The following is a 16311-nucleotide window of genomic DNA, read 5'->3' as shown; positions in this document are numbered from 1 at the left end:
AAAATAAAGGTATTTTTCTGGGTCACCAGTAAGTTGAATTTTGTCACATGAAGATTGTCTATACATTTACCACACAAGATCCTGAAGACTTGAAACACTATCCTATACAACCTAAAAACTGGAAAACCAGGCAAGACCCTGCCTGTCGTGAAAACATTTAAGGATAGTATAGACATATCTCAAGAGATACGGCAGGTTCAGCTCCAGACTACCACAATAAAGTGAGTCACACAAATTTTTTGGTTTTCTAGTGCATATAAAAGTTACGTTTACACTATATTGAATGAGTGACAGGTGTATGAAGATAGTGGCTCCTCTCAACCCCCAAGCACACCATAAAAATGTTATTTTCACTGCAGTAGCATTATGTCTGAAAAAATGCTAACGTCATCTGCACCATCAATGAGTCATAACCTTTTTGTTGGCAGAGGGTTTGAGATATCACAAGAATTACCAAAATGTGACACAGACACAAAGTGAACAAATGCTGTTTGAAGAATGTCGCCCATAAACTTGCTCCAGGCAGAGTTGGCACAAATCTTTTAATTTGGGGGTAGGGTGAGGGAGGGAGCAATATCTGCAAAGCACAATAAAATGAAGAGCTATAAAACAAGGTATGCCTGTAGTCCTTCCCTGTTGGTTGTGTGTCTTGTCTGCACATTTATGGAAAGACAGAAGAATCTCAAAATATGTAAAGTGTATTCATCTGATTCAAGGAAAACTAGATGGATTAGGGGGTGGGGTGGGGAGCTGAGGAGTGCCCCCCACTGACGACAGTGCCCAGCCGACAATGCCAGGCTGACCTGTGGGTCTCTGATTTGTGCCAGTGTGTTTGTATTTGTCAGACAAGACAACCACATAGACTTCTGCTGTGTACGTTTGTATTCCAACTCTATACCACAAAGGACCTCTGTGTTTTTAAATATTAGCATGTCTGAATCTCTAGGTGTTTGTGAAAGCTGGAGACAAAGTGAAAGCTGGAGATTCTCTGATGGTTATGATCGCCATGAAGATGGAGGTGAGTAAAAATCACCAGTTCACTTGCCAAGTAAACTTTGGGAGCTTTCAGTCCTAATCATTCTTTTGCCTTATTTTGTAAGTTAAGGCCATTTTAAATATTAAGAACCATGGGCTGATGAAGCATTAACTGCAGGAAACAAAACCATCCATCTCTTAAATAAATTTTCATTTTAATTTTGTGAGCTCATACCTGTCATTTCTGATTCTGAAATTATCAATAGCTTAGATTCAGGCAGTAACCCAATTAAATGTTAACTTATTGATATTTTCAAAGCCAAACCAAGGATGCCAAGCATCAGTATCAAAGTGAAAACCTCAATCAAATTAAATCAGCTGTTTAGGTTTTTAAAGGCTAGAAATTGTAGGCCAGTAGTTCTCAGCCCTGGTCACGTATTGCACCTAGGGAACTTTTAAAAAAGATTTATTTCCCCAGATCAGTTGAAATGGAATCTCCTAGTGGGGAGCCCAATGTTCAATAGTTTTAAAAGCTTCCCAGGTGAGATACTACTGTCACGCTTGAGCTGAGAATTACTAGCTAAACTAGAGCTTCCCGATGACTGGCCTTGAAAGTGACAGGTGTATCAAGGTAGTGACTCCTCTCAACTCCCAAGCCCACCATAAAAATGTCATTTTCACTGTGTGCTGTGGTATGGGAAAGTTCGGGAAGCACTGATAGGTGACAAGACATCAGAACAATTGACTTCATTTTTCACTTTCTGTGTTTTTTGACGAGGCACGTGCTCAGTCCTCACTGGTATCACAGCTGTTGTCACGCCTTGTGTCTCTGCAGCATACCGTGAAGGCGCCAAAGGAGGGCACCATCAAGAAAGTGCTCTACAGAGAAGGTTCTCAGGCCAACAGACACGCTCCTTTAGTCGAGTTTGAGGAGGAAGAATCTGACAAAAGGGAAGCAGAATAAACTCCATCAAAGAAATGGCCAATATCTCTACACCAAAAAGAGAAAGTGCCTTCCTGCTTTTCTCTGGGTCTAAAGACCAGCACCTTTACTAAATGACTGTATGATTGTGCTTAAAACTGTTTCATATTTAAGAATCATGCACTTGGGTCACAAATACAATAAATTATCTGAAAATATTTTATATTAATAAGATTAAACTGTACTTTTTATTGGAAGCTAATATGGTTTGTTTCTGTCTCAAATTTTATACAATTTAGTTTATTTAGGAAGGTGGGCAGCAACTTGGTCAAAAGAGAATGACTGAAAGGGGAAAGGTGATTTAACTAAATTATTTCCCATTTGCAGTCATGACAAAAATGGACAATAACATATTTCAGAGACAGATGTCATAGTGCTAAACTCAACCAAGGATTGGTTTTTGCTAAAGAGTTTAGGCAACTTCTTAGGCAGTTTAAAAACAGGGATGTTATTTGTTTTTGTGACTGGAAAGTTTCAATCTAGACTACCTCTGCCTTCATTGTTCTTTCTAAGCTTGTACAAATATATATGCACACACACTTGCTTTTGTGTACATATATTTTATATACATATAATATTTAAATTATATATTATATACTACTACATATTTTTTCTAGAAACACATTTACAGCGCCCTGCATTTTCAGGTATCCACTGAAGTGTTAAATATTTGAAATGAGTTCTTGCTGCACACATGAGACTGTGTTAAATGTTGTGGAGAATATAGAGAAATATAAACATATGGTCTCTGTTCTTTAAGATGCCAATGATTTAATTGGAAAAATAAGACACAACCATGTCAAAAGTTATATGGGAAAACAATCAAATCCAAAATTAAACAAGTCCATTGTCAACAGAGTGGTGAGAAAGGTACCAAATACTAAATTTGGAAATGCAGAGTTCTCAAGTAAATCTGATTACACAGATTAGTTAGAACATCCCATTTTTCCAACAAGGCAGTATGCAATATCCTACAATGTAGGTGGGATTGAAGACTAATGTCAAAGGACTGGGCAAAACAGGTATTTTAGGAGCTGGGGCGGGAAGAGAGTTCTTTGGGCAGGTGTGCTCAGGGTAGGTTTCATAAAGGAAGGAGAACCCAGAGACAGTAGTAGGGGGTGGGGTGGGAGTTGTAGACTAGAAAGGAAGGAGCAGGGCTACGCAGCTGAAAATGAGCAAGTCGTATTCTATATTCCAGAGCAGATCTGATCAGCTAGGGTGGGAGGTGCTTGGTGGGGAGGGAGTGAGCAATAAAAAGGTAAGAAATTTAGGATGGGGCCAGATTGTAACTGACATTGAATTGCAGGTCTGGATTTTATCTTGTAAGTAGTGGTTACATTAAATTATATTTTAGTAGGGAAAGCAATGATTTTGGAAAAATTTATCTGGCTATTAGAGCTCCTTTAAGAAACTTGGCCATTTTTCACAGGGTTGAACATTTGCATACCCTATGACCTTACATCCCAGTTCTAGAAATGCACAAATGCACTTGTGCACCAAGAATGTTCTTAGCCACATTACCCGTAATAGCAAAACACTGGAAACAATCCGAGTTGGTTGGCAGGAGAAGGAGTAAATAACTGTGGTATGGCACACAGTGGAATACTATGTAACAACAAAATAAACAAGAGCATCCACATGGGTGAATCTTGGATTCACAATACTGAGTGAAATAGCATGTACCAGGAGATACACACATGGGGTGCTATATAGACTTGCAAAATCAACTATGTTCATATATATAATAAAACTATATATATATTTTTAAATTGTAGTATAGTTGATGTACAGTATTGTGTTAGTTTCAGGTATACAACAAAGTGATTCAGTTATATATATTTTAGATTATTTTCCATTGTAGGTTATTACAAGATACTGACTATAGTTTCCTGTGCTATATAGTAATTCCTTGTTGCTTATCTATTTTATGTATAGTGGTTTGTATCTGTTAATCCCATATTCCTAATTTACTTATCCTTCCTCCCTCCTTTTCCCCTTTAATAAAACTATTTTCTTTAAAAAATAGAATAAAAACCTTAAAGACAGTGATTAGCTCCAGGTATTAGGCCAGGGGTTGACATATGTGAAGTGTGTGCAGGTAGAACAAGCTACTGTTAATGTGCTAGTGTAGGGCTGGATGTTTGGTTGGTCATATTTATTATACAATTATGTTTTATAACATATATTACATATGATTCAAGTAATATTTTAGAAAATTTCATCTGGCAGTAATATGTAAGTTGGATGGAGGAGGAAAGACAAGAGGCTAGAAAACCAGTTAGGAAGAGGTTCTTAACAGCTATTTAGGCAGGAGGTGATAAAGGAGGGGCCCATCTAAACCAGTGCTTTTAACTACAGTTTTAGCAACAGAGCCATTTCCCCTGCCTGAAAAGAACTTCCTCTGTTGACAAGAGGAAAAAGCAGAGGTGCCTTGATGGAAATTTGGGGTTGCTGTATGCCCCCTATATCTTTCAGGGAAACAGGATAGAGTTATTCTCTTAATTCCATTGTTAGGGGCTGTGTTGATCATAATGTGTAGAGAAGGAATTTGAAGCCAACTATCCCAATTACCCACATATTGGAATTCTTTGAGATCATTGCTGAATGTGGTACTGTGTGAGCAAAGTTCTCTGCACATGACTGCATCTGTTTCTTCTAAAACAGGGCATCTGCTGTATACCAGAGCCTCTGGAAACAAAGGTGGTAAGAAATGGTTTTTGCCTTTGCCTCAACTAATGGGAAATGATCCAGCTGTATAGAAAAATGTAATATAATTGCTGGTAAGTAGCATAATATGCTTGGGCACTAGGTGCCCTGGGTTTGGGGGGTGGTCAAGTGAGTGGAGCAATAAATTCTACTGTGGGGCAGGAAGCTGAGGGAGTGGCAGTGACATTTGAACTGGGCTTTGGAGGGTAGCCATTTGCCAGATGGGGAAGGAAGGTAAAACAAGGCCATTGCAGGGAGAGGGACTAGCAAGGGCTAATAATAACAGCGAGGTGTGAAAGTGCACACTGTTCGGGGCACAGGGCGATCCAGCAGAGGCTGGACCCCAGGGCGCGTGGCCCAGAGGGGCTGGGGAGTAGCTGCCTGGCAGTGGGAAGGACTTTATTCTGGAGGCAGTTGGGAGCCCTGGAGGTTTTCAGACAGACAAGTTTTTCAGTTATTTCTGTCCACGGTCTGAAATAGATTGGAAAGTGGAGAGGAACTGGAGACAGTGAGTTCAAAAGAGGCACCAAATATGGAATCCTGTCCTAGGTGCTCCGGGTATGGAAGCCAGACCTCGGGACACATCTCCTTGACTTAAAAGTAGCTCTTCTTTTGGAGAAGATACATTTATAGGCATGGATCCAAACCGAGTCTTATAGTTGGAAGAAAGCTGTTTGCTGCCTTATCTTTGACAATAGCATTCTGGATGCAGTATGTTGAGGATTATAATAACCAAGAAAACAACAACATTTAAGAGCCCTGGTGGTTGCTGTCTAATCATTGAGGAAGCCACATAGCACTGTAGTCAAAACAGTTTCAGAGTTAAAATTCTTGCATTCAGGTCCTGGCCTTGCCACTTAACTGCAGGGTCTTGGGCGTGTGGTTTAACGTCTCTGAGTTCTATCTGTGAGTGGGGATAGTAGCACTACCTCGCAGCTTTGTCATGAAGATTAAATGAGAAAATACAGAAGTTGCCTTTAGCACTGTGCCTGAAACATTTATATTCACCTGATAGTTTTTATTTATTAATTTCTAACTTGCAGTTACTGCTTGAAAGCAATTAAGAAACTGCTCTAAATTGAGCCCAGGTGGTTATTCTTGCCAGCAAAATTCCGAGGTCCCATGGTAGTTAAAAACCCTGCCTGGTCATGCATCACCCTGTCCCCTCTCTTTGCTCCCTCCCTCAGCTCTAGCTTGCTCCAAGGCCAGCCAGGCACCTGTCAACCCCAGGCAGACTGGTGCTGTCAGGGGAAGCCTCCATCAGCCCCTCCCCCTGCGACAGTGGCTGCCAGATTGGCATGTCCCAGAGCCTTCCTACTAATGGGACAGCAATGCTCCCAGAAGCAGCTCGCCTTTTGCCCAAAGGCTGGGCCTGGGTTTATTCCACCTTCCATATCAGCTGTCACTCACATGCATAGCTGGTGCTTGGAGGCAACACCTTCCTGTCTGACTTAAGTGTGGGTGGGCATCACCACTTCTGCTGGGGAGTAGAGTAGGGAGGTCTCTTACTTAGCTGAACTCACTTTTTCCCTCCAACAACTGGCTGCTCTTGCACATGTGCTGTTCGTAACACTCTAATAGTTCTCTTAGGAATATTAGATGTCAGAATGTGCTTCTATGTTCTACCTACACGTGACACTTCTGCTATTGTCATTAAAGTATTTACAGAGTTGATAGTAATACTCCACACTTAACGTTGCACCTTTCATCAGGGGATCTCAAAAAAGCACTCCTAGATAGTCACACTAAGCTTCAAAATACCCAGGAAGAAAAATGCGATTTAAACTGTGTGATGAGAAGGGAGAAGATGGATGTCCCCATATTCTTTGTTCCAAGCTCAGAGGAGGGAGCCTTGGATTGTGACTCCCTTCCTGCTAATGACACACTGCTCCCTGAAGGCTGGCCCCAGGGAGCTGCAGCCTTGGGGTTAGTAGTTCTTCTCCACCAGACTGAGTATGGGGCATCCCAGGAGGCCCTGCCCCCAGCTCTCAAAGTCTCAGGCTGGGTGGGAACAGTCTTGCCTGTCTGCCCCACCTGCTGTGAATAACCCTGGGGACACAATTCCTTCTTGACCAGATCGTAGCTCTGTTATCGGTGATTACCCTCTCACCCTGACATTTGTCTCAGAGAATCAGAGCCCTGTGATGAATCACTGGCTCAGTCTCCTGCAGTGAGCTGCATGTACAGGGAGCACTCCCCCTTAAACCTCCAACCACAGCCCTGATGTAACTCCCTCCCTCCTAAGATGGCTAACATCATTCTCTGTTAGCACCCCTGCTCCTTAGCATTTTGCTAAACCATTTGATTAGATTTGAAATAACTCATTCCAAATACACCACTCCCACCACCAGAAAAAATGAAGAAATACAATAAAAAAGGTAGTTTGGGACTTCTCTGCTTTCCCAATTTTTTTTTTAAATTTCAGAGTTATTTATTTATTTTTCATTGATCTTCCCACTTATTCCTTTATCATTACCGCCTACATCATAAAAGCCACATGGTTTTACTGGCACCCGCCTAAGTTTGTTCCCCTGTTGCTCATTTGGCCCCACACCAAGCTCCCTTTTTTGAGGTGCCCATCTAAACAGGCTCCTCATCCATGACTGCCCTCGACCTTCCCTGCTCTGGAGTCATTCCACATTAATACAACATGTCAAATAATGATTGAAGATCTGTTATATACAAGATAAGCCATCAACCTTCTGTTCCTTAGCTATGTAAATATTAGTCTCCTTTAAATAAGCATTAATTTGGGATAGGTAATATAGTCCCCTGGTTCAAAATCCAAACGTATATATTAAAAGGTATACAGTGGAAATCTCTCACCCACACAGACCCCTTACCCCTGCCAATAGTTAACCACTATTGTTTGTTTATTGTGTATCCTTCTGTTACCCAAAAACTGGGTCTGCCTCTTGGTAGGTGTCGAGCCAAAAGATGCTACCAAGCCAAACAGCGGGAGAAGGAAGGATTTATTACTTACTTAGTAAGGAGAACACTGGGGATCTTTCCCAAAGCAGTGTCTCCCCTAACAGCAAAACTGGGTAAGTTTTAAGCTAAGGATACACTGCGTGTTTATGAAGGGGTTTGGGCAGTGTAGGCATATTCATGAAGGGGCTGGAGAGAGAATTCAGCATAGACTTGGAGCAATGGACAGAGTCCAAGCTATAGTTAATTGAAGTCATGAGGGTCAGAAAAGGTCAACATCATCATTCCTTACTTTACAACCAGTCTTGGTTCTTAGCTTATAGTTACCATCCTCCACCTGGGTGGGGGCCTTAGTTCCTGCAAAGCAACTCAAAGATACATATCAGCTGTTATGTATATCCCCTGAGGAGGATCTAAGGCTCAGTTGACTCTTGTTTCTGCTTTTCCTTTGTTCCTGCATTCCTTTCTTCCCTTAAGATTATTAATTACTGAGACCTCTTCAAGGGCAAGCATTGTGGCCAAGCTTAGATCTCAAAATGGCTTAGGCCAAAAATGGCTTCTCTTAAGTCAAGAAAGCCATGCCTAGTTCTCTTTCTCCAGGGACTCCCTACCCTGTCTGCTTACATTTCCAGTGTTTATGCACTCAAAAGCAAATACAACTGTGTAGTCTAATTTCCTCCCTTCTATAATAAAAGTCAAATTCTGCACTTAGCTTTTTTATTTAGTAAAGTGTGTTAGAGATCCTTCCATAACAATACATAGGGAGTTTCACAGTTGCACAGAATTCCATTTGTCCACTAAATGGAGACAGTTTATTCAACCAGATTGTTATTGGTGGACATCTAGATTTTTTTCAACATTTTGGTATTACAAAAAATGCTACACTGAATAACTTGCCAGTACCTTATTTTGCACATACACAATTATATCTGTTAAGATCTATTCCTAGAAGTGAATTGCCAGGTTAAAGACTAATAATAAATTATTGAAAAATTAAGCTAAAAACACCAATATTTGAAAGTTTTGTTACTGTACCTACAGTAGCAACTCACATTTATAAAGCATTTTATAATGTACTGACATTTTGTTACCAAGAGAGGTATCACCACTATTATCCTCATTTGAGGGGACTGAGATTGAGTAACTTTTATACAATTGTACTTTTCATAGTTTTTGGGACCAAAACTGAGCCAAGACTTTTCATTCCAAAATTCTCTGCTTTCCAACTATGTAATCTGCCTCCTGAAGTAGCCAGGCAGATGGAGGAAGGCAATTTTATTCATCCAGCACTTTTGTTCCCCTCTTTTTCATTTTCTGAAAGCCTTCCCTCCTTGGCTGAGTATCTTCTCACTCTTACAGCTCAACCTGGAGGACTTAGTGGTAACTGGACCCCCACACTTACTTGACCAGAGGATCACAGTCATGCTACTGGCCAGCCTCGTCACCTTTAAACACTCAGTGCAACTTTAGGTGGAATTGGAACCTTGGAAATAAAAACTGTTCTATTCAGAAGGGGGATTAGCATTGAAACATCCTCCAACACACCAATCCTCTGATGGCCTCAGATTTCTAGAATAAGATTTCTAGAATAAGATTATTCACTTCAAACTGTAATAGAAATACTGTGTTTCAACAACGACAAGGAATTTGTTAATTTCCCAGATGAAAACTGTGGAATTTGGTGGTGGATGTACAGGGGAGCAAGCAAAGAGATTCGTGAATCCAGAGATTTGTATTTCTTGAGAAGACCTTGGAAACATTTGATATTTGGAAAAATGTACTTAGTAGGTAGATTCAGTGACAGCTTAGGTCTTTTAAGCAGAAGGGAAAATTTTTACTCTCCTCCTCAGGAACTGTGAAGACAGATTAAGGGAAAAGATAAGACTCAGCAAGGCCAGTATTTCACTTTTAAAAATTGAAAGAATTAAAAAGACAATTTCCTCATCAACTCTTTGCTTTTTTAGATGTTTATTTCTTGTGTATTTTGCACACTTCTATTGTTTGCTAATTTAATTCTCCTTTCAGAAAAAAGTCTGATTTGCTTAAGGGAATGTATATAAAAGTTAAAACTATACAGTGGAATCCACACATAAGAAATATTTGTGGGCAAAAGTGTTTCTCCCTTCCTCAAACAATAACCTACACATTTGGCTAAGAATTTGATTTTGTTATTAAACAAAAATGGTTTGATCGCCTAGAACCCACAGAAAAATATGTCAGTACCTTAATGATGATTTCTTGATTCATAGTGAGAAATGTACCTGCCATAAATCAGAATACTTACATTCATTTCACTGGTGTGTTTTGCCTGGTGTGAAAAACACATGGAAGCCAAATTATAATGACAAGGTTTCTTGATAAGCAGGGACCCAGGTAAAAGGAGTTTGGTGTATGATAAAGGATCTGACAATTTGATGCATCTCTCTCCACAAAAGGAACGCATACCTTCGGCTGCAGAGCTCCAAGTGGTTGAAGACATGCTACCAATTTTCTCCCCTGAGACTTCCCATTTTTTTAATTTTTAAAATTTCATTTGCTCATCCCTCTGTTTAAAAACATATTCTGTCTTTAAATATATTAATACCACCATTAGCCTATTTTCCCTAAACTTTCCTGATAAGTATCACTTGGAGCTTGACAAAAATAGATTTCTGAAAAAATGTCTAAGGGAAAGGCCTGGTATTCTGCATACTTAACAAGTGCCCCAGTGATTTTTACCAGGAAGGTTTGGGGATGACAAGTTAGTCCATTGCATCTCAAAATGTACTGTTCCCACAAACAGATCCTGCAGATTCTGGTTACACACTGGCTGAGAGAGGGCCTGAGAGTCTCCAATCCTGAAGGGCCCCAGGCATCTAGCCCAGGGACTGCATTTTGAGTAGCATGCCTCAGTGGTTCTCAAAAAGTGCTCCAGGGCCAGCAGAATAGGCAATGGCTGAGAACCTCTTAGAAATGCAGATTCTCAGCCCCACCCTGCACCTCCTGAATCAGAAACTCTGAGGATGGGACCCAGCAGTCTGTTTTAATAAGGTCTCCAGATAAGATTTTGATACATCCTGAAATTCAAGAACCACTGATTTGTAGTTATACTTAGCTGCTTCTTACTTCTTACTTATGTGGTTTAACTCCATTTGGGGTGGTACCCTGCTAGCACCATTATAAAGAGTTTAGGAAACATTGGCAAGAAAGTTATCATGGAGTATTTTGAGGGAATTTGTTCCTTTACATTTTATCTTTACATTTCATTTTTAAAGATCACTGAAGAAACCGTTTTGTAATAATACAAGGTAATGGGTTAGAGCAGGGTTCACAAATACCTAAAGGGACTGAACACTCCCTGTAAGTAAAGTAAGAGGTTCAGGAAGTAGGTTTGGCCTCAAAAAGCAGCTGCTCCCGAGCTCCACCCAGCCAGTGCCACGCCTGGTGGGAATGTGGGCCCAGAGGAGGCACATCTTCCAAACACCTAAGAGAAGTCAGAAAGCCAACTTTTCGTGTGAAGTCTCTTGCTTTCTAAATGCTGCCAAACTATTCGGGTTTGTTGTAATATTCTGTGTGCCTAACAAGCCAGCCTTCTGTTAGCAACTCTACCTGAGAGGGACTAATGTCTGTCTCAGAAAGAAGAGAAAACCAAGCTGAGCTCTATCCCCAGCTCTGGAGGTCCACTGCTGCGAAACACCAACCCAAACCATGAGCCATACTCCTGTGAAAGGCCAATCAAGTCTTCCCTGAAGTAAGTAGCTCCCTGGGCAGCCAAGTGAGTAGCACTCACAGAAATATATGGAGCATTCCAAGTTTGAAAATAGACAGTTTTACACTGTGTAATCCATCTGGAAGCAAAGAGTACCCAATAGTCAGAATAGTGGTTCTAGGGGTGAATTCAGATTTTGTGACTTCTGAAACTTCGATGATTTGGGGGGACTCTAAGAAAAAAATGTGAGATTATAAACACAAAATTAGCTATGAAAGTACAAGGAGGTCTTAACCAAAGGTGGGAAAATTTTGCAAATTTTACAGTAAGCGAATTTCCAGGGCCCTTGGAAGGACCCCCACAAGCAGGGACCCTGGAGCTTCCTGAGTGTCTTGGCACGTCCACCTCTGTCCTAGTGACCACTGGGGTGTGGCTGGGTTTGGATCAGAACTGGACGTGGTAGTGTTCTGGGGTGCTGGTTATGTTCTATTTCTTAACCTGGGTGAGGGTTCATTTTACAACAGTTTATTAAGCTGTGCACTTATGTTTTTTGCAGTCATGCATATTTCATAATTTAAAAAACCATTTGGCCCTCTTCTAAATTAGCAAAAATACTCATTTCCATTGGATGAAATAGGTCTTCAATAAATATTTGATGAATGAATGAACAAATAAATGAGTTCCTTCAAATCTATTCAGCCAATATATGTCAAGTACCTAAATGTGTAAAAATCCCTGCTAGGTTTTGTGTTATTAAATACTTTATAGTATTTACTATTTAATATTTAAGTAAAAGGAGAAGTAAAATTTAATAAAAGAAATAAAATAATTATATTTTCTTTTGTTTTACCATTTTAAAAAATTAATTGGATTCTTTCACTATTACTATATACATAAAGCTAAAAATATAAAAATAGAAATATTGTTTTATATATATATATATAGAGAGAGAGAGAGAGAGAGAGAAGCTGGATTTGCACTGTCCAAAGAAGAAAATATATTTAAATTTAATATCTTTAACCAAAGATCTAATACTTTCAGGTTTAATTTTTTTTTCTCTTTTTTTTCCCCTTAGTGGAGGCACTGGGGATTGAACCCAGGACCTCATGAACACCAAACACGTGCTCTACCATTGAGCTATACCCCACCCCACCCCTTAGCTTTAAAATTTTTAAATTTACAATCATGCAATTTTTTAAATGTTAGGTAGAGGGAACAGAAAAACAAAGAAATTGATATTTATTTAGTATATTCTAAAGGCTAGATATATATTTCTTTAATACACTTTATTCTTTTAGAGCAGTTTCAGGTTCACAACAGAATTGAGCATAAAATACAGAGTTTGCACATAGCCCTCCCCACCCACACATATATACTCCCCTACCCTCAACATCCCTCATCAGTGTGGCATATTTGATACAATCGATGAACCAACATGGGCACATTATTATCAACCAAAGCCCACAGTTTACATTAGGGTTCACTCTTGATGTTGTACATTCTATGAGCTTTGAGAACTGCATAATGACATGTAGCCACCACTACAGTATCATACAGAATAATTTCATTGCCCTAAAAGTCCCTTGTGCTCTATCTATTCATGCCTCCCTCCCTCCTCTCCCCAAACCCCTGGAAACCATGATCTTTTTATTGTTTCTGTAGCTTTGCCTTTTCCAGAATGTCATTTGGTTGGAATCATACGGTTTGTAGCCTTTTCAGACTAGCTTCTTTCATTTAGTAATATATCTTTTAAGTATACTATTTTTTAAATCATACATAATTCCACCACACTAACATAACCACTATTATTTTATTGTATTTCCTTTCAGCCTTTTATTTACAGGTACACTTTTACATAGTTAAAATCATAGTGTTAATAGAATTTCAATCCTGATTATTTTTACCTAATATATCATAAGCATTTTCCATGTTGCTACATGATCTTCATAATTCTAATTTTAAAAACTTCATAATTATTCCTTAGTTATTCCTGGTAATTGAATAGAATACTATTTATATGACCATTCTCCTAATCTTAGACATTCAGATTATTTAAAATTTTTGCTATTATAAAATGATGTAGCATTTAACATTTTGAGGTGCATAGCTTTCTTTTTTCTGATTAGGGGCTTATGCTTAAGGATACATAGCCCATACTTTTTTTCTATAAACCCATATATTTTACTTGTCCGCTCTAAAAAAGAACTAGAATTGGGGTGGAAATGAGAGAGGGAAACAGGTGGGGAGATAGTACAAAAGGAAAATCCCTTGTGCATAGAAATTCAAAAGTATTTACCTTGATTGATTCCAAGACAAAACTTCCATTTTTGTATTAAAATTCACAGAATGCATCTTTCTCCTGTCAGGGATATTCTTTTACTTTTATTTCATGGATATTGTGCCAAAACTGACAGATTATCTCTAGAGAATCAATTTCTCAGGTTGTCAGAAATTGTGATAGCTATCAAGAGAGATTTTTAGTAGCCAGATGTTTCAGATTTGCAATTGCCTAACTATGTTATATATGACAGTTTCTTTTCAATTTAACTCAAGAAACTGAGGAGCTCTATTGTCCCTATCTTCTGTACCAAAAATCTGAATAGGTACTGTGATGTTTTTTTTTCTGATTTGTGAATGTAGTTACATGGAAAGTCATAAAACACTCTTTTATTATGCATTTAATTAATTACTTTACTGTGAAATTTGGCCATAAGCATTGGCAAAGCTTTTGGAGGCAGGCATAAACAAAACACAGTCCCTCTGTTCAAGGAGTTTATAATTTATTAGGAAATCAAGAACATAAACCTGAGTTAATTAACTTTCTAAGTTTATGTTTTTAAAAAAGTGTATGGACACACTCCAGGGAAATGTAAACACAAAATGGATACTTAAAGATATTAAGGAATTATTGTTATTTTGTTAGATGAGTTAATGATGTTGTGTTTTTTTTCCTAAAGGCTCCTTTTAGAGATACTGAAATATGAATGAAAGGTTATAGTTATATCTGAGACTTGCATCAAAATTATGTAGACCATGGGAATGAGTGAAGTATGATGAGACAAGGCTGGCCTTGAGAGGATAACTATAGAAGTTGAGTGATGGGTACACGGGAGTTAATTATACCATTTGGTGTACTTTGTATGTATTTGAAAATTTTTACAGTTAAAAATTATTATACCTCATTTCTTCCTTCGATTGTGATATCAAAACACTAAATATGACTGGAGTCTCAGTGATCCATCACACCATTTAACACTCTCTCCACTTTCGTGCCCGCAGCCACCTGCCTGCTCTTTCCCCCTGGGCCTCCACTGGACTCCTCTAGTCAGGTCTCAGTGTCTGCTCTGCGTTACCTGGCGGCATCTACCTGGAAGGGAGATGTTGTCAAAGCAGCTTGGTTAGTGAGAATCTGTGCTTACTTGACTCCTGCTTGAACTTTAAAATCTATGTTTTTTAGGAATAAAACAGAAATGATTCATCTTGTGAGTTTCCTTAGGGCCACTGGAATCCTAATTTCTCTTGGATGAGCTTATTCATTCTAAACTTTAATTGAAACCACAACATGGAAACCAGTTGGCTCTTCTCTTACATATTCTATCTGTTAGAAGCAGTAACACCTGCCAGCATCTCAATTCCTGCCTTCCTTGGCATTGGGTTGAATTAATCAACAGAGTATATAACTAACACAACAAAAAAAAATTAAAATAGAATATCTTCCAGTAAAACAAATGGAAAACTACAAAATAAATCTTAATTTTCTGCAGTTTTTCAAGGAAGGCAGAGTGGTAAGTTTTTCATTTGATTTGGATTGTTTTGAATTAAAATTGAAATTGGTAGTATAAACCTAGTACACTCTCAGAAGCTATTTTCTTGTGTTCCCTCTTTGTTGAAATTGTTCCCCTTAATCTGTTGAATTACCTCACTGCAGTCACTCAAGTTACTGTTACTATATAGAAAACTTGATGCCACTATTATTTGATTTTAGATTCATACTAAACATGATGTTCCCATCAATGAGAAGGAAGTAAATTTTTAATATTTTGAAGGATCAGTTTCTAATATCTATCCTTATATCTATTACTAGTTTAGTTTAGTGGGTCCCAAGCTCTTTACCCTTTTAGATTCTCCTTAATTATTTCTATCAACAAGGATTTCAGGTGTTAAAGCAATTTTTTCTTTAACTACATGTATTTGTTAAGAAGTCATCAAGAAATTTCTCCATCTTTTTTTAAAGTAATAAAAGAACATACACAGTTCACAATAAGCTTGGAGTAATGTTTATTATCACCCTGAACTAAAACAGTCTCAGCTAAAAAGAAAGAATTTCAATCTTTTTAGCAGTAGAAAGCTTTTCTTTTTCTTCAGCTAAACCATATCTGTTAGACTTTTCTACATGTTGAAAATGATCTGTGATCCATATTGCTACCTTCCCAATTGGGGAAATAACTCCCAACTGGCGAAATAACTCTCCCAGTTGGGGAAATAACTCTAATTCATAAAATTATATCATTCAAGGCTCCTATAAAAGAACTTTGATAGCAAGAAAAAAAACATGTATTCTTGCAGATGATTTTTCTCCTTCTCATTGATAGGCATTATTACACATAAAGTTGCATGAATTAGTAAATAATTTTTTACTAGTATGCTTTCTTCCATCTTTCTTTTCTGTATTCTCTTGCTAGAAGACTGAATTCCCTGGCTGTGCTGGAGAGAAGAGGCATCTTGAGGCAGACATGTGGACATGTGCCCACCAGGTAGGCAAGTGATGAAACAAGTGGTTTATATTGAAGCCCTTCATGTTCATTTCAGCCCTCTCTTCTTGAATTTTCAGTTAGTATAATCCAGTTCATTGCACAGAATGCTAGGCCAGTAGGAAATACTCCACGAGGTCTAAAAATGTACAATGCATGGTCCCTGCCCTTGGAGAACACAATCTAGTAGTAGAGGGGAAAATGACATGGGCAGAAATGTCTAAGATGTGAGGCAGAATTAGCTAAGTGCTCTAGGGATTTCATGTAGTCTGCTTGGGCTG

General features: G+C 38.7%; 1 protein-coding gene across 2 annotated transcripts in view; it reads left to right on the top strand.

Annotated features, from left to right (window-relative positions):
- Positions 1-2159, top strand: part of MCCC1 (methylcrotonyl-CoA carboxylase subunit 1) — a 51292-nt gene extending 49133 nt beyond the window's left edge. For both annotated transcript variants that reach the window (XM_006201063.2, XM_072961913.1), the window contains 2 exons: positions 947-1018; positions 1811-2159. In XM_006201063.2, coding sequence (XP_006201125.1) covers positions 947-1018; positions 1811-1939 — 201 coding nt within the window. In that variant the 3' untranslated portion in view covers positions 1940-2159. The remainder of the gene's footprint in view (positions 1-946; positions 1019-1810) is intronic.
- The last annotated feature ends 14152 nt before the right edge of the window (positions 2160-16311 follow it).

Source organism: Vicugna pacos, chromosome 1, assembly GCF_048564905.1.
Source record: "Vicugna pacos chromosome 1, VicPac4, whole genome shotgun sequence".
Lineage (NCBI taxonomy): Eukaryota > Metazoa > Chordata > Mammalia > Artiodactyla > Camelidae > Vicugna > Vicugna pacos.
The sequence above is the reverse complement of the archived record's forward strand: the minus strand, read 5'-3'. Positions and strand labels throughout refer to the sequence as shown.